The sequence below is a fragment of the Crassostrea angulata genome, chromosome 8 (assembly GCF_025612915.1).
Source record: "Crassostrea angulata isolate pt1a10 chromosome 8, ASM2561291v2, whole genome shotgun sequence".
NCBI classification, from domain to species: Eukaryota; Metazoa; Mollusca; class Bivalvia; order Ostreida; family Ostreidae; genus Magallana; species Magallana angulata.
This window is the reverse complement of record NC_069118.1, coordinates 2,176,460-2,197,115: the sequence shown is the minus strand read 5'-3', so window position 1 is coordinate 2,197,115 and position 20,656 is coordinate 2,176,460. Positions and strand designations below refer to the sequence as shown.

The window sequence follows — 20,656 nt, the reverse complement described above, 5'->3', positions numbered from 1 at the left end:
TCAAATGGACATAATGGGATTTAAGTGCGCGAAAAAAGTCAAATCAATCGTTTTGCTAAATAACAATTCGAAACGTAATACGAGTGCTCATTTAGTCATAATTTTATTTTGCAGTTGCATGGTGTCTTTATCCAGTGTATACCGGTTAATATGTGAGCAACATTGAACAATTGGTTTTATCATATGATTGACCAATTACTTGCTTTCTGATTGATATAATAAAATAATTTTTGCTGTTTTTTCGATCAATACTATGATAAGTCTCGGTGAATATTGTACTTCTGGGGAAGCTAGGTAATCGTATTGTACTTAAAACAGCAAAAGTTGTATGTTCTTGCGATATCCAACGGATGCTTGAACGTTCAACTTGACTCTTAAAGAACTATTATTCTTCACCTTTTTGGATAGCTGTATCAAATTAGAATCGTGTCCTAGTTTCGATAATAATAATCTCTAACCCAAACAGGATTGTTGCTGAAACCTCAAAACATTAAGTACTAACAAGATGAAAATGGCTCTTCTTAATGAAAATGTTCGAACAAAAGGGTTTTTTCCAATGAAGATGTATGTCATAGTATATCATAAATAGAAAAAAAAATCTGAATGAGAATCAAAATTGATAAAATTAAATTCTCTGATTTTTTTGACGAGTGAGAAGCTGCTACTAACCTAGGGTTTGATTTACAGAAATAAGGTGAGAACGCTGAGCAGGATACCGACGCTTGTTATTTCCTTTTTTGAGTTTGACCTGGAATGTTAAATACGATTAAATCTCAGATTTCTTGTTCGTCATTCTATTTGAGTAGAACAACCACAGAAGGATCACAACATATGTACCGAGTGTAACTGTGAACCCTCCATTGGAAACATGGCGACGATTGGGCACAATAATAACCAATGGAAGCTCAACTTGATCTGTCTGCTCCAAATCTCACGATATCTGTTTCTGTTGATATATCAAAACAGAATAAGATCAGAGAATTTAAAAAAAAAATATGTTAGAAATGATCCGCTTGACATTTGTACACGATTAAGGTACCGGGTATCTCACTACATCAAGGATGATACTTTTCATGACACTACGTCACAATATGGCGATTTAACTGTTTTGTGAAAATATTTTTTCGAACAATTTGATTGAATATCATCATAGCGTAGTGGTTAGCGTATCGCAGAATTCGAGCTGAAGTCCGCCTGAGGCTTTTGTCGTTATTTATAAAATTAATTTTTAGAAAGTCATGTTTTAAAATACAAATTGCTTATTCTTTGAATATTTGAGTTACTTTTTATGCATAATACTATCTTTCATGATAACATCCTTTTCTGCTTGTTTGAGAAAAAAATGTTTTAAGGTGTAGGGACCCACCTTAAACGTTCACAGATCGTTGTGTCAAATTAACGGTTACATTTTGGATGTCCTCAGAACATTAAGTAATACTATAAAAAACAACAGAAATAACGGTTGCATTCCTGATATCCTCGAGTCATTTAACATCCTCAAGTCATTTAACATCCTCATGTCATTTAACATCAAATACAACAGAAATAACTGTTACCTTTTGGAGGTCCTCAGATCAATAAATGTAAAAATAAAAAAAACCCACCCCAAAATAACAGATATATTTTGATATCCTCAGACCATTGAACGTCAAAGACAAAAAAACAAAACAGTAGTCGTATTCTGGACGTCGAGTGTAGAAGAAATAACTGTTATTGTTCGGCGTCCTTAGATCATTGTGCCTCAGAATACAAACAATTGTGTTTTAAAGGAGTACATATTAAATTTTGTTAATTTTGGCTGTCAGAATATCAATACTTTAAGTCAATCAAATAATTCCCGTAATATTTATCTATCAGTGCATTTAGCCAGCTTTCTCTGAGCAGGGTTAAAATTTTAACAAAATATCTGATTAATTTATCAGAAATCAAAATTTTGCTTTCATGGATATCAGAAACCGCGTGTCTTGACTTTGGTTTGTCTGAATGAAATATCAGAGAAAATAACTTGAGTCATGCCGTATTCGGGGTTTCTTCATTTGGAAAAAAGTATTATGTTTACTTTGTTATTTAGATTCATTCATGTGAGTTATTTGTTGCCCTGATGGATGCTGTTGAAATTTTCGAGTTATTGCACTTGGATCACATACCGTTAAAGCGGATCGCCCACCCACAACCCAACGTAAAACAATCTCCACACTCTACTATTTGAGATTTTACAACGTCTCCATATGGAGATCTTACAAGTTTTTTTTACATTGCTAGAGAGAGAGAGAGAGAGAGAGAGAGAGAGAGAGAGAGAGAGAGAGAGAGAGAGAGAGAGAGAGATCTTGTGCAATGATCCTATATTGTACAATGTTTAAGGTAGTTTCAAATTGATAGTCAATGATTAATTCACGTAGACAAGCTCAGACAACAGGAATCTTTGAGTATATCCCCGGAAACAAATAAGCTTCTTTGAACAGTATTTGATGTGTTGTTGAACGTGTAGTAAAATACGAAAATTATACCGCGCCAGGAAGTGACGTGAAAAAGTGACGCCTAGGAAACGGTGACAGAACCGCACAATGAATACATACATAAATACAAAATTAAGTAAACAAAAAAAACCCCCAAAACAAAACAACACAAAACAAACCAAAAACAAACAAACACACAAATAACAAATAACCATAATTCATAATTTCGGAAATTTTCGAAAGTTTGGCGAATATTAGGGTCTTCTACGCGCAATATTTACTAACTTCTCCAATCTGGAGCAAGCTCTTTGATCTGTTGAGACGTTTTGGTGGACTGTATGCGTGTCGTGTCTTTGGGTTCTGAAACTTTCTATAATACTTGATAGAATGAATACTTCTTTAGAGCGTGTTAGAGTTCGGGTTTGTCTTCAGGGATTCTGAATTGCAAACTATTTCAGTCTTGTAGTGTGATATATACGTGAACGTTTTTGAATGATTGAAAAATGATGCGAGGTGTTCCGAGACACTTCTGATTTGAGAGAAGACGTCAGTTTTTTCAGATTTCGTGTATTTATATAAATCATCGTAAAAATTATTTATTCCTTATTGGCAATTTAAATGGGCAAATAGAGATTGGGAGAAATGCCCCCCCCCCCCCCATCCCTTTATATTGATTTCAATTGTACATGTACATCTTTGACAAGTTTTGTGTGTTTGCTAAATATCGTCAAAAAGTGGCGGAAACAGTAACCTGGGACTGACTTTCAGCAAATTCTAGATCCGGTTCCTGTTCTTGCTGTTACCGTCTCCTTCCTCTGAAGAAACACCCATCGAACACGTCTGGAATGGTTGGACTGCAAACTTGTGTCTGTCGGTGGACACTCACATCATATACTTATCTAGTGTTATAGCATAATGAACGTGTATACTACCTGTGGTATCCAAGGTTTCTATATTTATAGTTCACATCAAAACAAGAGGCTGTGTTTATATACTTATTAACGCTACCATAAAAGTGACAGTGACGTCAATACTAAATACCATAGATCGGAAACTGAACTTACCGTTTTATATGATGATGCGTTTCGCATATTCTGCAACTTTACTTGTTAGTCATGATATTGAATGATTATTGCATAAAGATAGTACATGCATTAGATATACCTTTAATCTGGATATATAAATACCAAAATCAATAAAAGACAGTAATTAATTGTAATGATAAATGTTGTGCTTTGGTTTTCAGGGTTTTGTTCGATTTGATTTTTGTGGAGGCAATGGTTTTTGCGTACTATCGTGGTTATACAGTAATTATCTTGTTGCTGATAAATTTAACACACTGGGGTTCGTCGAATTTTGTAACAAGGTCACCCAAGAAAGTATTTTTGTTGTAACTATTTTGATTTCATGATCCGCAACTTCAAAGATTTTCTATAAACAGATATACATATATACTTGTAAATCATGGAATGATGCTCAAAGTCGTCATGAATGAAAAAGCCGCTTGACTGACGACTTCAAAATGATCGTTATAGTATGTGACTATATACGCGCACTCCTCAACCCACCCACCCTCGAGGTGACCTACTTAACCACCACACACTTCATGCAATATCGTGTGTCAAAATAGATATCAGTGAAATTGAAAGCGAAACTTGGATTTCAATGAATAAGAGGCTTTGTAGCAATGAGTCAATGTACGGTGTATTGGGGGAGGGGGCCATCAGGGTACTCGGTGCAGCTGGACCCACACACTACGATGTATTGGGGGTGGGGCCATCAGGGCACTCGGTGCAGCTGGACCCGCACTATAAGTCAATGTACGGAAATTGGGTTCCTTATCAAGGGTGGAAAAGAAAGCTTATTCAAGTTTTAATGTTGATTCCATGATATACTTCAGAAATCTATTTGAGTGGGATGAGCGTTTACTTTTTTTGACGAACAACGGTTTAATCCTATATAACGCCACTTGTTTGTAAGTATTATAATGATAGATGAGAACTGAAAGAAAGCATGCAAAGTCATAAACTTTTGTGACGAATACGCAATCATACATGACTGTGTATTATTATTTTTGTCAACAACCTGCAACATTTTAGCGTATTTTCTTGGTAGTGTGGGAATTTTAACATGGGTGTTTTTGATAAAAGTTATTCCTAAGAAATACACACTTAGTACTTAGTATTACTCATCTTCAATCTGTTCTGATTCAATTCGCTCCTGTTTAAACCAACATCTACACGTCTTGAGTAACTGGAAAAGAAGTTAGAAAAGAAATGACAGAAAACAAATACATAGACTTGTTCATATATATTGTATAAATATATATCATTATGATACTTAATCTCGTATATGTAAATAATTTGAAACTCATATAATCCCCGCATCACGAAAGTCAACTCAAACGTATTAAAGGGACTTGGACACGATTTGTGATCAAAAATTTTATTTTTTGTGTATAAAATGGTTTACTGGTGCATTTAAATGATTGACCAAAATATTGAATGTTAAAATCAAGTTACGGGCGAGATACAGAGGTAAGAATCGGTTGTTATGTAAACAAAGCTCGAGTCTTATAGTTGTTTACAAAAAATGTAATGTAGAGAATTACCATTTCTTAGACAAAATGACATGTAAAAACAATTTAAACTAATTCAATATCTTTATAAATACTATTATCAACAAAAGAAAGATACATTTGATTGAAACTTACACTAATACAACGCATATGTAAAAATGACAATATTCGAGCTTTGTTTACAAAACAAAGAATTACGAACTCTGTAACTTGCTTATAACTTGATATTTGACTTTCAAATTTTGACATAGCATTATTAACTTCTATTTTTATCAGCATAAACATTGAAAATGGAAAAATAAGATTTGAAAATTTTAAGTCAAATCGTGTCCAAGTCCCTTTAAGACTGTAGCGTCTAATCAATTAACTTAATTTTTAAATCTATTTAACTGAAGTCCGTACCTAGTGTCTGCACCAGTGGCGGTTCCAGGATTTAGTGTTGATACCGGTGTGTATATATATATATATATATATATATATATATATATATATATATATATATATATATATATATATATATATATATATATATATATCTTCTTAAGACACCCACAGGGAAAATTCTGGATTCGTTCATGATCGATTGAAATGTTTATTTTAATAAACTTGCAAAAGGTATAAAGCTTATGCAAAATATTCAATGTGCGGCCTTTTTTCGTAAAACTACCGTAACATACACAGTACATTGTACGCTGACTGGTGCCGGGTTTAATTGAAAAATAACCTTTTCAAACTTTTGTCTGATATTATACAATATTACTTGAATTGACTAATTCTAGCTCACAATTTGATTTGCAAGAGCAAATTAGATTACTTCTGGATAATTGATTTAATGGATAGCATAAAAAGTATTACAAAGGGACCAGTACACCAGAGGAACACCTAGTCATTTATTTAAACTTTACTTCCCTTTTTTGAGGATAAAGTCTTTAATTACATTATTTATCATATTATAAATCATTTCAGTTAATTTATTCGCTCCAAACAATTTTAAACATGTGGTACATGAGGGCAGATATAACATTACAATATACCTATGAATCGGGCCAGAGGTACAAAAAAACCCCAAAAAACCAACACACACATATATAAGGATTATAAAAGAGTTATTTAAGTTGAAACTCATGGTGGACCATCCGACTGACAGACTACAGACTACTTCGTAATACAAATACAAATATATTGCCTGTGTAATTATTTAAACAATAAAATGCTTTCTTTGGTGATTCATACGGGTCATTGTATTGTTTATTACCAAGAACCATACGATTCAGAGGTTTAACATATAAACATAAGTAAAGTACACAAACATATGGTGACATTTAAAAAAACCCAAAAAAAACAAACCAAAAAAACAAACAAACCAAAAAAACAAAAACAACAACAACAACAACAACAACAACAACATTATAATCTTGTGTTAGACCGCGTGTGCACATAGCAGTGTGCAAAATGTACATGACAAAAAACAGGATAATGAAGAGTATAACAAAAACAATAATTATAATTTTATTGTAATTTTGAGTATTTACATAGGTATTTTCCCAAATTGCACAATTCTTTGATATTCTTTGTTGAAAGTAATTGAATAAGTTTAAAGATAGAAGGCTTTTCATAATAATATTTTTTTAATACAACTTTCTTATTTCCTTATAAAATGGACATAATAAAATCAAATGAAACACATCTTCAATCTGTGATAGTGAACATAGTTTACAAACTCTCTCATTTCTATGGATATTATAAAATCTGCCACGCTCAATCTCGAGTTGATGAAGGGATAAATGGTATTTACTTATAAATTGTACATATACAGTTGGTATTGGTTTTGTTAAATATTCGTGTACTTCACAATTATTACATAAGTGCTTATATATTATACATTTGGGAGAATTTTCAAAGTAGCCATGACCTTCTTGTATAAACATATCGGTCAACCTCTGCTTCACTTCGAGTAGGAATACATGTTCATTAAATTGTTCTTTACAGTTCCATATATATATATACAAAACCTAAATTGTTTATCAATTGTTTTATGCTTGAGAGCCAACAATTAGAGGCTAACTGTGTTTCACATTCATTTACCATATCTTGGTATATATTGCTTAAAATACAATTATCACTATTCTTTAATTTTATCCAATATTTCAACATTTTATATATTTTCTATCCAACAGCAGTGGTTTACGCCCCAATTCAAAATATACCATCATTGATGTAACACTTTTCTTAACACATAATAATTTCTTACAAAAATCTAAATGTATACTTTCTAATTCACTTGCTGGGTGCTGTCCCCATAATTCACAACCATAATGTACTATGCTACCAATATATGTATCAAACAGTGACAATTTTGTATTTCGTGAAGGTGGCGACATTGCAGAATCAAAGTACATTACCCTCATTAGCAGGTTATTTATTTATCTATTTAATTGTTTTATGCAGTGATCGCTACCTTCATAACCTGTATGAACCACAAGCATTTTATTGTTCAGATAATTACACAGGCAATATTTCTGTCTTTGTACAACGATGTATCATCTTAGGTTGCTGAAGGTCTCAACCAATCGATTAAAGGAGCGTGTAGATTTCAGTCCTGTCAGTTTTTTACAGAGCTATGAATGTACAATCAATTTCCGTAAGATATAGGGAATTATATTTGGTGGATGTAAATATAATGTTTTGAATTTATTTCGCTATTACATGGTTTAATAAAATCAGGTGAACACGTATGCATGATTATCCGGTATAACGTTGATGTACGTAAGTTCAGTAATACATTTGTAAAAATTACGGGCTTCCATCCTTCCAATGTATGCATACAGGCCAGTTCTTAGTGGTATTTAAAGTGTGTGGGGGCAGGGTTGGGAGTTGGAGGGGGTGCGGTATTTCTACTTTTTTCTTTTAAAATTATTGTTTGTCATGTTGGAAATATCAAGATTCAGAAACACTCCAGTTTTACTGCATTGCTGCTTCGAATAGGGTAAATATTTACCTTCATTAAATGCAGATTAGTCGCCACCAAACGAAGATATCAATTTTACGTTCTTTTTGTGATAAAGAACACAAATATTCATAAAATATGCTTGTGGACGGTCGAGGGGGATTATATTTGTTCTCGGCTCGTAAACAAGTTGACGGAGTGTCAACAGATTATTTTGATAGGATCTTATACATATGACGTATATAACCTGTTTACTGTCAACGCGTCATAAAAATAGGTCAAAATGTACATAATGTTATCTGACTACTAGAGATGTATCACCGGCTTCTATAGTTTATTCATTACTTCCGGTTTTTTTTTTTAAGATGTAATGAGGTAACTGGTAATAATTAAATGTTCATTGTTTCACTGAATTAAGGAGAAATTTGACATATTCGCTCATTAGCCCGTGTTAATAGGCCATCTTGTCAAACCTATGACACAGGTGAAATAAAAATGAAATTAGCAAAGACAGTATTAGCCGGTTATGAAAATAAATCTCGTGGTATTGTTTTTCTTTGTGTGTATGTGTATACATGTGTGATTTCATGTGTTTATTTGACATCAAAGTAAAGACTGATATGTTCGTGAAAACATGGGTTATCTCTTGACAGTCATAAGTTTACAAATATTTTGGGTGTAGTTTTTTGGGGTTTTTTTAAATATGTTTTGACATCCAAGTAAAGTTTGGTATGTCATTAATATCATTCCGCATTTCTCCTCATTAGAACGAGTAAATAAAAAGTATAGGTTAGATGCTATTTCTCTAAATTGTCTATATAGAAAAAAAGGAAGAAAACAGTTCTTTTAAAAGATTTTATCACGGATAACAATATAGAAAATATAACAACAACTTTGTGCGTGCGCTAGATGCACACCACAGCTCAACATAAAAAAAGGAATTGTGACGACTTAGAATGTACACATTGAAAGACGATGGCTTCATATACAATATATAAATAACAGACAATATCAGGGACTTTTCGTGAATGAGAGTAAAAGGTAGCACCATTCAGTAACAACAACTTTAACAGTCAGTATGTACCCAGTGTTACTTGGAGTACTCTTGTTGCGCAGCGACGTCTCGATCCGAGATCTAGTAAAATAATCAATGGCCTTTATATATACTCATGTATGTATATTATGTTCTGTCGCGATAAATCACTCTCTCCGACCAGGAAATGGATTGGAAAAATCGACCAATCACCGCCCAGTTCACAATCTCGTTTTCCACAATTAAATAACTATATCCAATACAGATCCGAGGATTGCGCGGCTCTTCACCGGTGCCAGGCACAAATCCGCTCCAATGTTTTCATAGAAATCAAATCAGGAACGGTTAAAGATTCCGGAAGGTCATTTTTGATGGAGATTCCTTGTGGGACAAAAGCGATAAATTGTTTTCGGATTGAACTGAGAAATGGTCGGGATTTTCTGCCCAGTAGTAACCGTTGCCGTTGTCACTCGGGAACATGTGCATTTTTTGCATGGATGAGGTGATCTGGGACTCCCAGTCTGTCCTTCTGTAAGGTTCAGAGCCTGGGGAGTAAAGAAATAAAAAAATTAGTTTTCTTAAAATCAAATAAATAGCCGAATAATTGTATGAATGAGTGAATCAATGATTCAGATAATCAAATAATTAAAAGAATTCCAAAAAAATATAATAAATAATTTTTTTAAAGTACATGCATATTGGGGAAATTTTTGACAAATTGCGAAAATACTTACGGATTTTGTTGACAGCTGAGATGTATCTGACGATCTCGGTGTGGCCCCTGCTTTGGGCGTCTTCCAGAGGTGTCCTGCATTTATTGTTGACCACCCTGAGGGAGGCACCCCCCTCCACCAGTAGCTGGACGATCAGGGAGTAGCCGCGGTACGCCGCTAGGTGGCACGGTGTGTCCCCACTCTTGGTTTGCTGGTTCACGTTAGCTCCGAACTTCATCAACAATCTGTAAAACAAGAACAACAACTGTTAAGGAGAGTCTTAAATTCATTTACATTTTGCATTAGCCTATTTACATTTTCAGTTCCCACTTGCTAAATTTTAACAATTAAAATATTTGCAGAAAATTCATAAAATTTTGATGTGATTAAGGAGATGAATAATTCGATAGCAATATCAAAATTAATAAATGCAAACAATAATTTCAATGAAATTAATAAATCATAAAAAAAAAAATCTTGTCATATTTTGTTTCAAATAAGCAAGCATGGAAAAGAACTCACTGTGCAACATCGAACTGGTCATTGTCACAGGCTGCATGTAGGGGGGAGCCCCTCCAGGCGGTGAGGGTGTTGGGGTTAGCCCCTTGTTCCAGGAGGGACCGGGCCAGCTCTAAATACCCCAGGCAGCAGGCCCAGTACAGTGCAGTCCCATCATTTCTGGCCGTCTGCGAGTTCAAACATGTAAATTTCCTCTGTGCTAATAATTTTTTGGCGAGTGTAACATCCCCACTTCGAATTGCTTCAATTAATGATATAGCCATTTCGCTCTCTCTCGTTCTTTTACTACAATGTAAACTATTCGTACCGGCTTTTAGGTATACTTATATATCGTGGTAGGCGGGGACTCGCTTTACGATATTCATTCGTTGTACCTTTGTCCAATGAAAAGCGAGGAAATCTGGGTCACAGATATAGAATGTCAATACGCCGTAATACACAAGACACCTCTTACAAGTGAGAGGACGGCATAATACAAACCTCTCAGCTCTTGTGGTAAAATGCATAATTGAACAAATAGTCCTCCAATGTATCAACATAGGCGCGAAAGGTCGGCAATTCAACTTCCATAAGGTACAAAGTATATATATATAATTATATATGACCGTGATTCCCGACTCTACGTGTTTGATCTGACGTAGAATATTCCAGAGTCCTCCTGGGTTTCCATGTACTGACAAAAACGTTAATAGTATGCAAATTAGTCCAGAAATGCTGCTTTTAAGAAATCATAATAAATCATCGGTCCGTGGTTAAGTGTTTATTTGTAGATCCACTCAGATTTGTGAATGAAATCAACAGTGACAGAAAGAAAAATGCTAGTACCTTGCTGAATAATCACTTTGAAAAAAAAAACCCTGGTCTTTAAATAAAAATAATTTATTTTGTTTTCACGGGTGTTTATATAAATTAATTAATATCATATCTGGAATAACATCAAGTATAAAAAAAATACCCAGAATCGATAATAGAAATATTTGATAATATAGAATTATTTTAAGAGATCCATATATTTCATAGAATACATTGATTTTATCGATCTGATTAAAATAAGATCTTGGTTACCCTCCGACATTCCTCTGATAGTCGCTGTACAGCGAATTTGTTGGAGCGGATCAAAGATCTGATTTAATCAGATTGGGATTGTATGTTCTTATTCTTACTCCGTTGCACACGATTTAACTTGAACAGAGTTGTATGGGACAAATATTAATGTTAAAAAAGAAAAAAAAAGTATTTTTTACAACTAAGAATGATTAGGGTTTAGATACATGAATTCCATGTAAAATTGATATAGGGCAAAATTTTGACTTAATGAAGAATTTTTAGGTGGATTTCAAAGTTTCTGCAATTCGATAAAATTTCAGATTTTGTTTTCAATAATAACTTCATTTAGGAAGGGAAAAAAACACCCTCTTCGTGTTAAAAGCATCGCAGATCTAAAACTATCAATGATAATTTGTTGAGAAAGTGTCTTGTTTTCCAAACATAATTGATGTCGCTGTCGGCGCTCTTTTGTCACAGAATGCTACTTCCTGGATGTTCAGCGAACGGACTGTGTCTGCCATCACCAACGAGAGAGAGAGAGAGAGAGAGAGAGAGAGAGAGAGGCAGACGACCAGCGATCGATTTCCCGCCATAAATTCCCGTTCTCTTTACAACACGGAAGAAAAGAACTATTGATTTAGCTGTGTGATATAATCATCAAGTTGTTTGTTTATACCGGAGTCGTTTGATTAGAAATGATTGCTTCGCACTTTCCTAAAATACGGTAAGACATAGGTTGAGATAGAAAACTTTGGACTTGTGCGGTTCTTTTGATCACGTGTCGTTTAAAGGTGAATTAAACTATTGGGGTCCCTTAGTTCAAAACTATCCGACGCGGTATGTAGAGGACGAGCCTCCAATGGAAACATTGGCTGCAATCAGATACTTCTTGGAAATGTCCTCGCTCGTGTCAATCAGTCCTTGTTCACCGCGGCCCCTCTTCCTGGTCAGTTTCGGATTTGAGGATTACACGGCATACTGACTCTGTAAGCTAAGTTTGGTTTCGGGAAAATGTATGCACTATATATACTGCAGTCTATTTAAAACTCTTACTGTTTATGAAAATACACCGCTCAAATACTTTCAGGATAAACAGCTGTTTTAAAACTTTATAAACTTTTATATAATTGGAAGATATTCTGGTCAACCCTTTAGCAAGGGATTAACGATTATGGGTGGTAAATTTCTCAGATAAATGAAAGTGACTTTTGTATTGAACAATGAAAAAAAATGCTTGAGGAACATGCGACGTGTAATAGCTTGATATGACTGGAGACTTTCAACCAGCCTCTTCTATTGATTTAGACTGTCATATTGTACATGTTTGCAGTTCTATTTATTTAGACTATCATTTTTTTTAAATATATGCACATGCACTTCTATTCATTAAACCTGATTACAGTACGTGCATTTATGATTTGCTTGTCTTTATCAGTATCCATTCACACGCGTCAATGCAGGGTTCCGATTGGTAATGAAGGTATAATGAAATCAAAATACACTTGTTAGTGAACTCATTAAAAATGAACTTTTTATACACGTTTCATAAATCATGCATAACAGATGATCATGACAGTTCATAGTGTCGACAATAAATTAATTTTTATAATTACGAAATGCATGGATAGAGGAATATCGATGTACCAACACAGGGACAGTAGTTAACCATTCGATAGGTGTACGGCCAGACAGACACGCTGATAACAGAGAGACAAACGATAAATACTGCTTAACAATTAGTATTTCTCCGTAACCAAGTTGTGTCTCATCAGCATTTTATTTTTTATTAATCAACAATTGTCGAAACCTATTTTAGCTCACGGAACAGATCACATTTAAATGTTGTCACCCAGCTTTTCACTGCCTGCAATATGGTACATGGCTTCCCGTAAACATAGTCACGTGATCAGCTATGTTCCAACCACGGATCGGTTTCCGTGTGGTATCGGGAAACGAAACCCAAAAATTGTAGGACTGTTTTATCAGCTGACGGCGAAACCAAAAGCTTTTAGGGCAGTTTTAACAACAGACGGTCCGTGCGTTTATTTTCATTTTTGTATGATGTGTGCATTCAGGAATAATTCATCTGTGATGACAATTAAAACTATATTTAATAGAAAACTATATCCCGACAACCCTTTTTATTTGAAACCAATTTATTCTGTACACTGATCCAAAATAGCGAAGTTATGAAATGTCAAGTTAGCTTATTGGCGCAATAGAACCCCAATCGGTTCGGATGACAAATCTACATCCTCCTAATTATAATACACTCATCAATTTGTTAAGCTGCCGGTAAACTGCCATTCGAATAAAAAAGACTGGAAACTCCAAGATGAGATATTTCGCATTTTTGAATTTTTTTAGGTTTTGTATAACTTTTTCCATGAACGAATAAATAAAAAAGGTTTGTTTTAAAAAGTTTTAAAAAAGTATACTCATTTACGACTTTCCTCTCGTTTTTAATCTTTTTTGATTTAGATTTAGATTATCAGATAATTGTTCAAATAGAAAAAAATTGTCAAAACACCCCCTCCCTTAAAAAAAAAAAAATTGCCTAAACCGTTCTTTACGAATTCCATTCATACAAATAAAAATGTGGTTGCGCGATAAAATACAGTGGTCATATTGGCGTATTTGTTTATTTGATCTACCGGAAAGAGGGGTTTTTTTTTTTGCTGAAGACAACGCTCATCATATAGCTCCGCAAGGATTTGTTCTAAACACGAACGTCGATCATCAGATTTTTTTGCTTGCCAGACTTTCAATGGAAAGTCAAAGGAAGAGACATTCGATTAGTACATGCCATAAAATTGAAATTATTCTAACACCATCACTTATCAATGCGTACTATGAACCGCAATTGAAATCATCGACTCATTAGTTTCACGTATAAGTTTCAGTGTTCTCCTTATGGAATATAATGCAGAGATATATAAATTATTATTAGGTTTTGAGGTTTAATTGTTATCTAACATTTCATGGACTTTATCGAATCTGCTGAACAAATTATCAGATAGTATGATTTAGTTCTATTTTGTGAATTTGGGATCGCCAGTTTTCCCAGTAAGACGTACGGTGGCTTTACCAGGAATTAAAATGTCGCCAGTCTACAGCCACAGGTACTTTGTGATCCAAATATAATGAAACTTTTATTGACTATAGCGTGGTCTCATATACTGGTATTTCAAAGCAATTTGAAAAACAATGAGTAGATATGACCCGTTTACACTCGTTATTTGTGAGCATAAAGGGATAAATATTCATGCTTATCCATCAATCAAGGGCATCATGTAGCACATACAATGAAAAAAAAACCCAATAATAATACATGTAATATAACCATGATTGCAACACAAGACGACATTTGTCTCTGCAGTCATTGTTGATAATATTCGATTAGACGTTACTTGTTAATGTAGACCAGGAAAAGTCCTCTGAAATCGTAACATTTAACAGCCTTATTTGCAGTGCTCTGCTTAGCACGCTTGTAGCCTTGGGTAGGGCCAGTATGACCACATAGTAAAAATGTCTGTACGTTCACAGTCGCGAGAGACGAACTAAATACCTTATTATTATGTCCAAAATATCCTGTTCTTAAATTGTGAAATCTACTGCTCACGGGGCAGGGGTTCAGTTTTTTTAAGGGGGGGGGGGGGTTAGATTAAATAAAAGATTGCAAAAGCAGTTAATATACATGTAGCTGTGGATCTCTAGCTCTACATGGCAATCTGGGTTGACATATCAAAGGCGTCGGAACCGGTGGGTGGGTGGGTGGGGGGCTAGGGGGTTCAGCCCCCCCCACTTTTTCTCGCAGCAAAGAAAATTGCTCCTAAATATACCTTAAAAAGATTGAAATATTATGAGTGATATTGAAAATTGTCATAGTGGGTATACTAGCCGCCCCCTATCCCCCCCCCCCCCCCCGCCATGGATTAGGATTTTCATGATTTTGGGAATTCTTGTCAAGATTTTTGACGATTAGTCTAGCCGCCCCCCCCCTTTCAATTTGCTTCCGCCACCTCAGCATATCGTACCGTTCAGCTACAGAAATGGTGCAATTTACGGCGCACAAGCCAGCGTATGATTTTTATGCGCGATATGTTGCAAGTGTTTAATGGAACTCCATAGCTCTACGGCCCGTCAACTCGAAATATCCCGTAGTTTATTTACATTGTAACATTGACATTTTGAAAAATGACAGTTGCTGAATCAAAGATAATCTTATAACACGTTCAGTGCCCACAAAAGAAATACAACTATTTAAATTTTACTGTATCAATCGTTTAATTTTTTATTAATTGGCGATACCAGCTTAATTTTCTTTCGAATTTTTTTTTACAATATATTTTTCTGTGTACATGTATATTTATGTGTACATGTATATTTTCATGATTTTTTTAAAAATCGAAAATCTTTGGTATCTTTTTTTATGTTAAGGAAAGCTGAAATTCTCCAGTGGGACATAAATAACATTTAAAAAATGCACCAAAAAATTTGATCTCACTGACATTATTTAACGTCCTTCTCTAGTTATTCCTGGATTTTTTCTTGCCATTCCGTTCTATAAATACACATATACTGCGATGTTCAAGTGAAATTGATTTGAATGCCGGGAATTGACTAGCTATAGACAACAACCAATATATTCCTTATACAGTATCGATTGATCTGTTTATATTATTTCTGATAAGTAAATCTAAAAAAGCCCTCGTGTGTTTTATCAAGTATTTATTTTGAGCCTGAATGACAGGTGTACTTTAAAATTACCTACATGTTCGCCCTTACCTGTGGTCTACAGGTAACGTGAGGTGTTCGCGGTCGGAGAATATTCTGTACTTTTCTTTTTCTGTGTCAGATTTTAGTATAAAATTTTAACCTTGCTTCTTGACCCCATTAAAACAACTCTCTTAATATTTTTTAATGCCCAATGTAATTCAATCTTCATCAAGCGAAGTTAGGGTGGTGGTGGTGGGCGATACAGGAGTACACGAGCGCAGGGGGGGGGGGGGGGGGGGATTGCATTGGCATTCATTTCACATTTCTACCACCTTTTGAAGAAAAAAATATTATTTCAACATAAATTAGATATCATAACAATATAAATGTAATTTATAAATTATAGCCAAGGATAGTTCATTAAAGTGTAAACGAAAGGAAAATATTAAGTCAGAAGAAATGCACTACATCCAGGATGTAAATAAGGGGCAGTACTAGTGTACTAACATGAGTAAAAACTATACACACTTTATGACCCGGATCATAGAATGCTAGTACTGTATTATAGGGGAAAACAACGAATAACTTACTTCCTTTTAAGCTTTCACAAAACGTAAGATGATGAAGAAGAGACATTGTTCACCATTGCTATCTCGCGGCGGTGTGCACTAACTCGCATCGCATTCATGATAAGACAACCCTACCCCCCCCCCCCCCCCACCCCCACCCCGCGGACTTGGAGACGTATGGAATCCATAAATCTATAAAATGTAATTTGAAATAGGAACGGACTCCACAACTTGGTAAAAGTTTTTTGACAAGTGCAAGGTAGATAGAAAGAGGCCAGCCACATCCCTATTCTTACAAAGTAGATTTATCCTGCCGAGAGACAAGTCATAAGTTTTAGTATTTTGTTCTAACCCCCCCCCCCCCTAAAAAAAAATAAATTAAAAAGTGATGGCAGGCATGCTCAGATCCAATCCGAATGACTATGTTTAATAATGCCCCCTCCAAACACTTGTCTTAAAATGAGTTAATAACAACAGCAATTTGTGCTTCTGCCTAACGGAAAGTAATATGACTTAACTTAATTCGTTATTTTCCCTTTTTTACGATTTCAACGTTGATATTTATACTGTGTTAACAGTGTAAAAATCTTTTTGTTCAAGTAAATTTTACACAAAAGTATATAACATGTACATATTGATTAGCTTACAACTGCGGTCTGTTCCCCCCCCCCCCCCCCTAAATCTTTTTGCATGTGTGACTTGAGCACTTAACCAACGTCGCTTACAAACTACAATGTGTACGTGACATTTATCTGTTATATAAATTCCTCATTACCACTTTTCTACCCAGATTTTAATGCCCGTCGATTGCATCATCAATTAATGCTTTTTAAATTTTTTAACCCCATTTTACAACGCCCACTGCACGGGTATTTCCCCGCGGAGTTGAGCTCCTTTTGGTCTCTTTACCTGTGCAGTCGACATGGTGCATTGAGGCATTGCGCAACCCGTCACTCACGATATCTCTGAATACACACTGCCTACAGAGGTTCAGCTCCATTGATCATACGCCCACTGGCATGGTTTCATTCACGAATTGGTGCAGAAAACTCGTCCGATTTCGTAATACGAGCTTTGAAATCAGCGGTTTTTGCCCTCGTTACACATTTCTTAAGGAATAGGTGGTTTTCTGGTGTGGAGGTTGATTCCTGATCCATGTACTAGTCATTTCCGATGAGCTGTCATTCTTTGGTTCTCATTGTTTACGATAGAGCTCGCATTCTCTCTCTCTCTCTCTCTCTCTCTCTCTCTCTCTCTCTCTCTCTCTCTCTCTCTCTTCATTCGCATAATTAAGAAACCATTGAACTGTTTCAAATCAAATTAGTTTTGAAAGGTTAAATAGAAAGATAAAATTTGATTAACTTGTTAAATCTAAAATATGAAATACGAAATACCCAGTCACAAAGGTTTATACAGGGCATTAGATTCATAACACTAACTTATTTTGTTATGTATATTTATATATTCAGAATTGGTTTTTGAGAAATATTTTTGGTTATTTTTTACAGTAATAATTACATTACGCATGCGTGAACATGTAGGGCAGTGATTTTTTCTGGCAGAGAGATTCTACCAAAAATACAGAATACAATGGACTTAGTGTGAAAAATCTTAGCTAAACATATGTAAGTACACTTTGATAGTGGTTTGTGGACAAATTGTCGTTATTTCATAAATCTGATTGATGATATTCTAAATCCTGAGTCCTGAGTTCAGTGCGCTTGGTCAGTACAACGGTAAACAACAGTGAACATAACTCATCTATACAACTTTGTAACTTACTAGTGTACACGTTAAGCGCCCAATGCTTTAAATGCCTGAGACAAAGAAACGTCCTCTTGATACAATGGAAACAGGTGAAAATTCCAGTGAGTCAAAAGGGGAACACGAGAAAGTACACGATTTTCAGATCAGGGACATTATGAATGGCATCGCTAACATTCAAAATACCTTAGCTAATTTTATGTTACGATTAGATAGCCAAGGACGACACATAGATGAAATAACGAAAGAAATAAGATCGAAAGATGGAATAAATGACAGATTAGAGTGTGTACAAGAACAAGCAAATGACACTTTATACACAATTACAGAGGTTGACCAAAAACAAAAAAAAATGGAACGAGAGATGGCAATGTTAAGAGACTATGTCGTTCGACTAGAATCCCAAGTAAATACCCAAAATTCTCAGATTCTAGAACTGCAATCACGATCGATGGAAAACAATGTTATAGTTAACGGTGTAGAAGAAAAGGCTCCCGAAAAGACAAATCCTGAGAAATTACCATTGATTTTGAAAAATGTATTTATACAAGATATGGGAATAGACGAAACGGTGGTAAATAATCTGCGCATCGAGAAACTGCACAGAATGGGAAGCTTTGATTCCCGCAGAAAATTCCCTAGACCTATACTTATCCAGTTTGCCGACAAACAAAGTAAAGATACAGTTATGAAAAACATAAAAGTTCTGAAGGAAAACAAATCAAGTATCCGCGTTGCACAGCAACTTCCTGAAGAAATGCGCGAAAAAAGGAAACAGCTTTACAATATACAGCAAAAGTATGCAGAGCGCAACATAGACACCAGAATAAAAGGAGACAAATTAGTATTCACCAAGAGTAACTCGGTATATAGGGACAAACTTGGACCCAGACCCACCGCCGATGAAGTTATTTCAGGGGAAGAGGTAAAAACCGTGTTCAGTGCTGGTAACTCTGTAGAAGATAACGGGAACCGCTTCACCGGTCACGCCACCGACGCCACATCGTACAAACAGGTCAGACGATCATTGGTCGAAGTCATGAGACTGGAAGGAGTACCGAGTGCTACCCATAACGTGTACGCCTACCGATTCGAAGGACAAGACGGCGCGATCCACGAAGGTTCGAACGATGATGGGGAGCATGGAGCAGGTAGACAACTATTACGAACACTGGTCGATAACGAAATAAAAAACGCGCTAGTTGTCGTATCGAGATGGTACAGTGGAAACAAACTGGGACCTCGTCGTTTCACCCACATATGCGATGTTGGACTCAGTGCTGTGAAAAACTTGCTCAACAAAGGCTGAATATAAACCCGAACGTGACATGCTCACTGTTTTTGTGTTAAACCATTCCCAGTTAAACGGTTAATTTTTCTTAAAAACGCTATAATGTTGTATCTGTTTATGAAGATGTAGGTAATTACTAAGTGCACGGAAACTTAAGCCTTTTTCTATATATGAAATGTGAAGTACCTCATATGTGTTCCTTTTTTCTCATTAGCTTTGTTTTTTGGTTTTTTTTTTCATAAATTTATTTATTTATATATTTATTTTATATATCACCCAAATTTTTCGTCTTTACCGAACCTACTGAGATTTACAATTCCTGGGTTCATCAGTATATGTACTTCGTGTCTACTATGTGCCCGAAAAGTTCGGCTTTTTTTTCGATATACGGTGCACGAATATTTCAATCATAATATTGTTTTATTTTATTTTTTTATTTTCTTTCCTAATTTGTTATTAATGATCTTCTTGTAAACCAGTTCATCTTTTTTACTTTATTTATTTTGAATAAGTTATACAGTATTCCGGAATTTATTTATCCACTACGCTGGAGCATTGAGTTTTTGATGTTACGTAGCATGGGTTTATATCCGGTTACGAATATTGATATTCATGGAAATGGTTTCTGTAGAAGGTAGTAATGTTTCCTTATTTCTTGTCTTTTTTTCCCCACAAAACACAGTAGGGGGCTAAACGTACTCTCTTTAATGTCAAAATTTTCTCGTTGTCCTGTATCTTACCCAAGAAAATTCAATTTACTGTTGTAAATATCCCGAGTTAAGCTATACACGAAAGAAGCACTTTTAAAAAGGGATCATACAGCAAATTAAATAATATATCTTTTTTATTTTAGACATATGAGCGTGCCTATGGCATCACCTACACCCGAACTGAATCTAGTTGTTATATAACGATACTTTTATTTCAAATTGATTACTATGATCAATACAGTGGTTTTTGGGGGGTTAATCTCGACGCCAATTTCACCAAGACATGCCTGCACTTTTTTTTCCATATGAC

At 35.0% G+C, this 20,656-nt stretch overlaps 2 protein-coding genes across 2 annotated transcripts; one reads left to right on the top strand and one right to left on the bottom strand.

Moving 5' to 3' along the window:
- Window positions 1-8,822: 8,822 nt before the first annotated feature.
- Window positions 8,823-10,549, bottom strand: LOC128161709 (ankyrin repeat domain-containing protein 1-like). The gene is made up of 3 exons (XM_052825074.1): window positions 10,250-10,549; window positions 9,749-9,972; window positions 8,823-9,559 (listed from the first exon to the last, which is right to left on the bottom strand). The coding sequence occupies exons 1-3, from the start codon at window positions 10,507-10,509 to the stop codon at window positions 9,360-9,362; spliced, it is 684 nt and encodes a 227-aa protein (XP_052681034.1). The 5' UTR covers window positions 10,510-10,549; the 3' UTR covers window positions 8,823-9,359.
- Window positions 10,550-18,132: 7,583 nt separating this feature from the next.
- Window positions 18,133-20,043, top strand: LOC128157669 (uncharacterized). The gene has a single exon (XM_052820243.1). The coding sequence runs from the start codon at window positions 18,395-18,397 to the stop codon at window positions 19,652-19,654; it is 1,260 nt and encodes a 419-aa protein (XP_052676203.1). The 5' UTR covers window positions 18,133-18,394; the 3' UTR covers window positions 19,655-20,043.
- The last annotated feature ends 613 nt before the right edge of the window (window positions 20,044-20,656 follow it).

What these genes read in the sequence shown, in the direction of transcription:
- LOC128161709 (XM_052825074.1), bottom strand. Translation starts at nt 10,509, where the DNA reads ATGGCTATATCATTAATTGAAGCAATTCGAAGTGGGGATGTTACACTC. An exon ending in GACCAGTTCGATGTTGCACA is followed by an intron (nt 9,973 to 10,249) that starts GTGAGTTCTTTT and finishes CTTGTTTTACAG; the next exon opens with ATTGTTGATGAAGTTCGGAG. An exon ending in CTCAGCTGTCAACAAAATCC is followed by an intron (nt 9,560 to 9,748) that starts GTAAGTATTTTC and finishes TTTACTCCCCAG; the next exon opens with GCTCTGAACCTTACAGAAGG.
- LOC128157669 (XM_052820243.1), top strand. Translation starts at nt 18,395, where the DNA reads ATGCCTGAGACAAAGAAACGTCCTCTTGATACAATGGAAACAGGTGAA.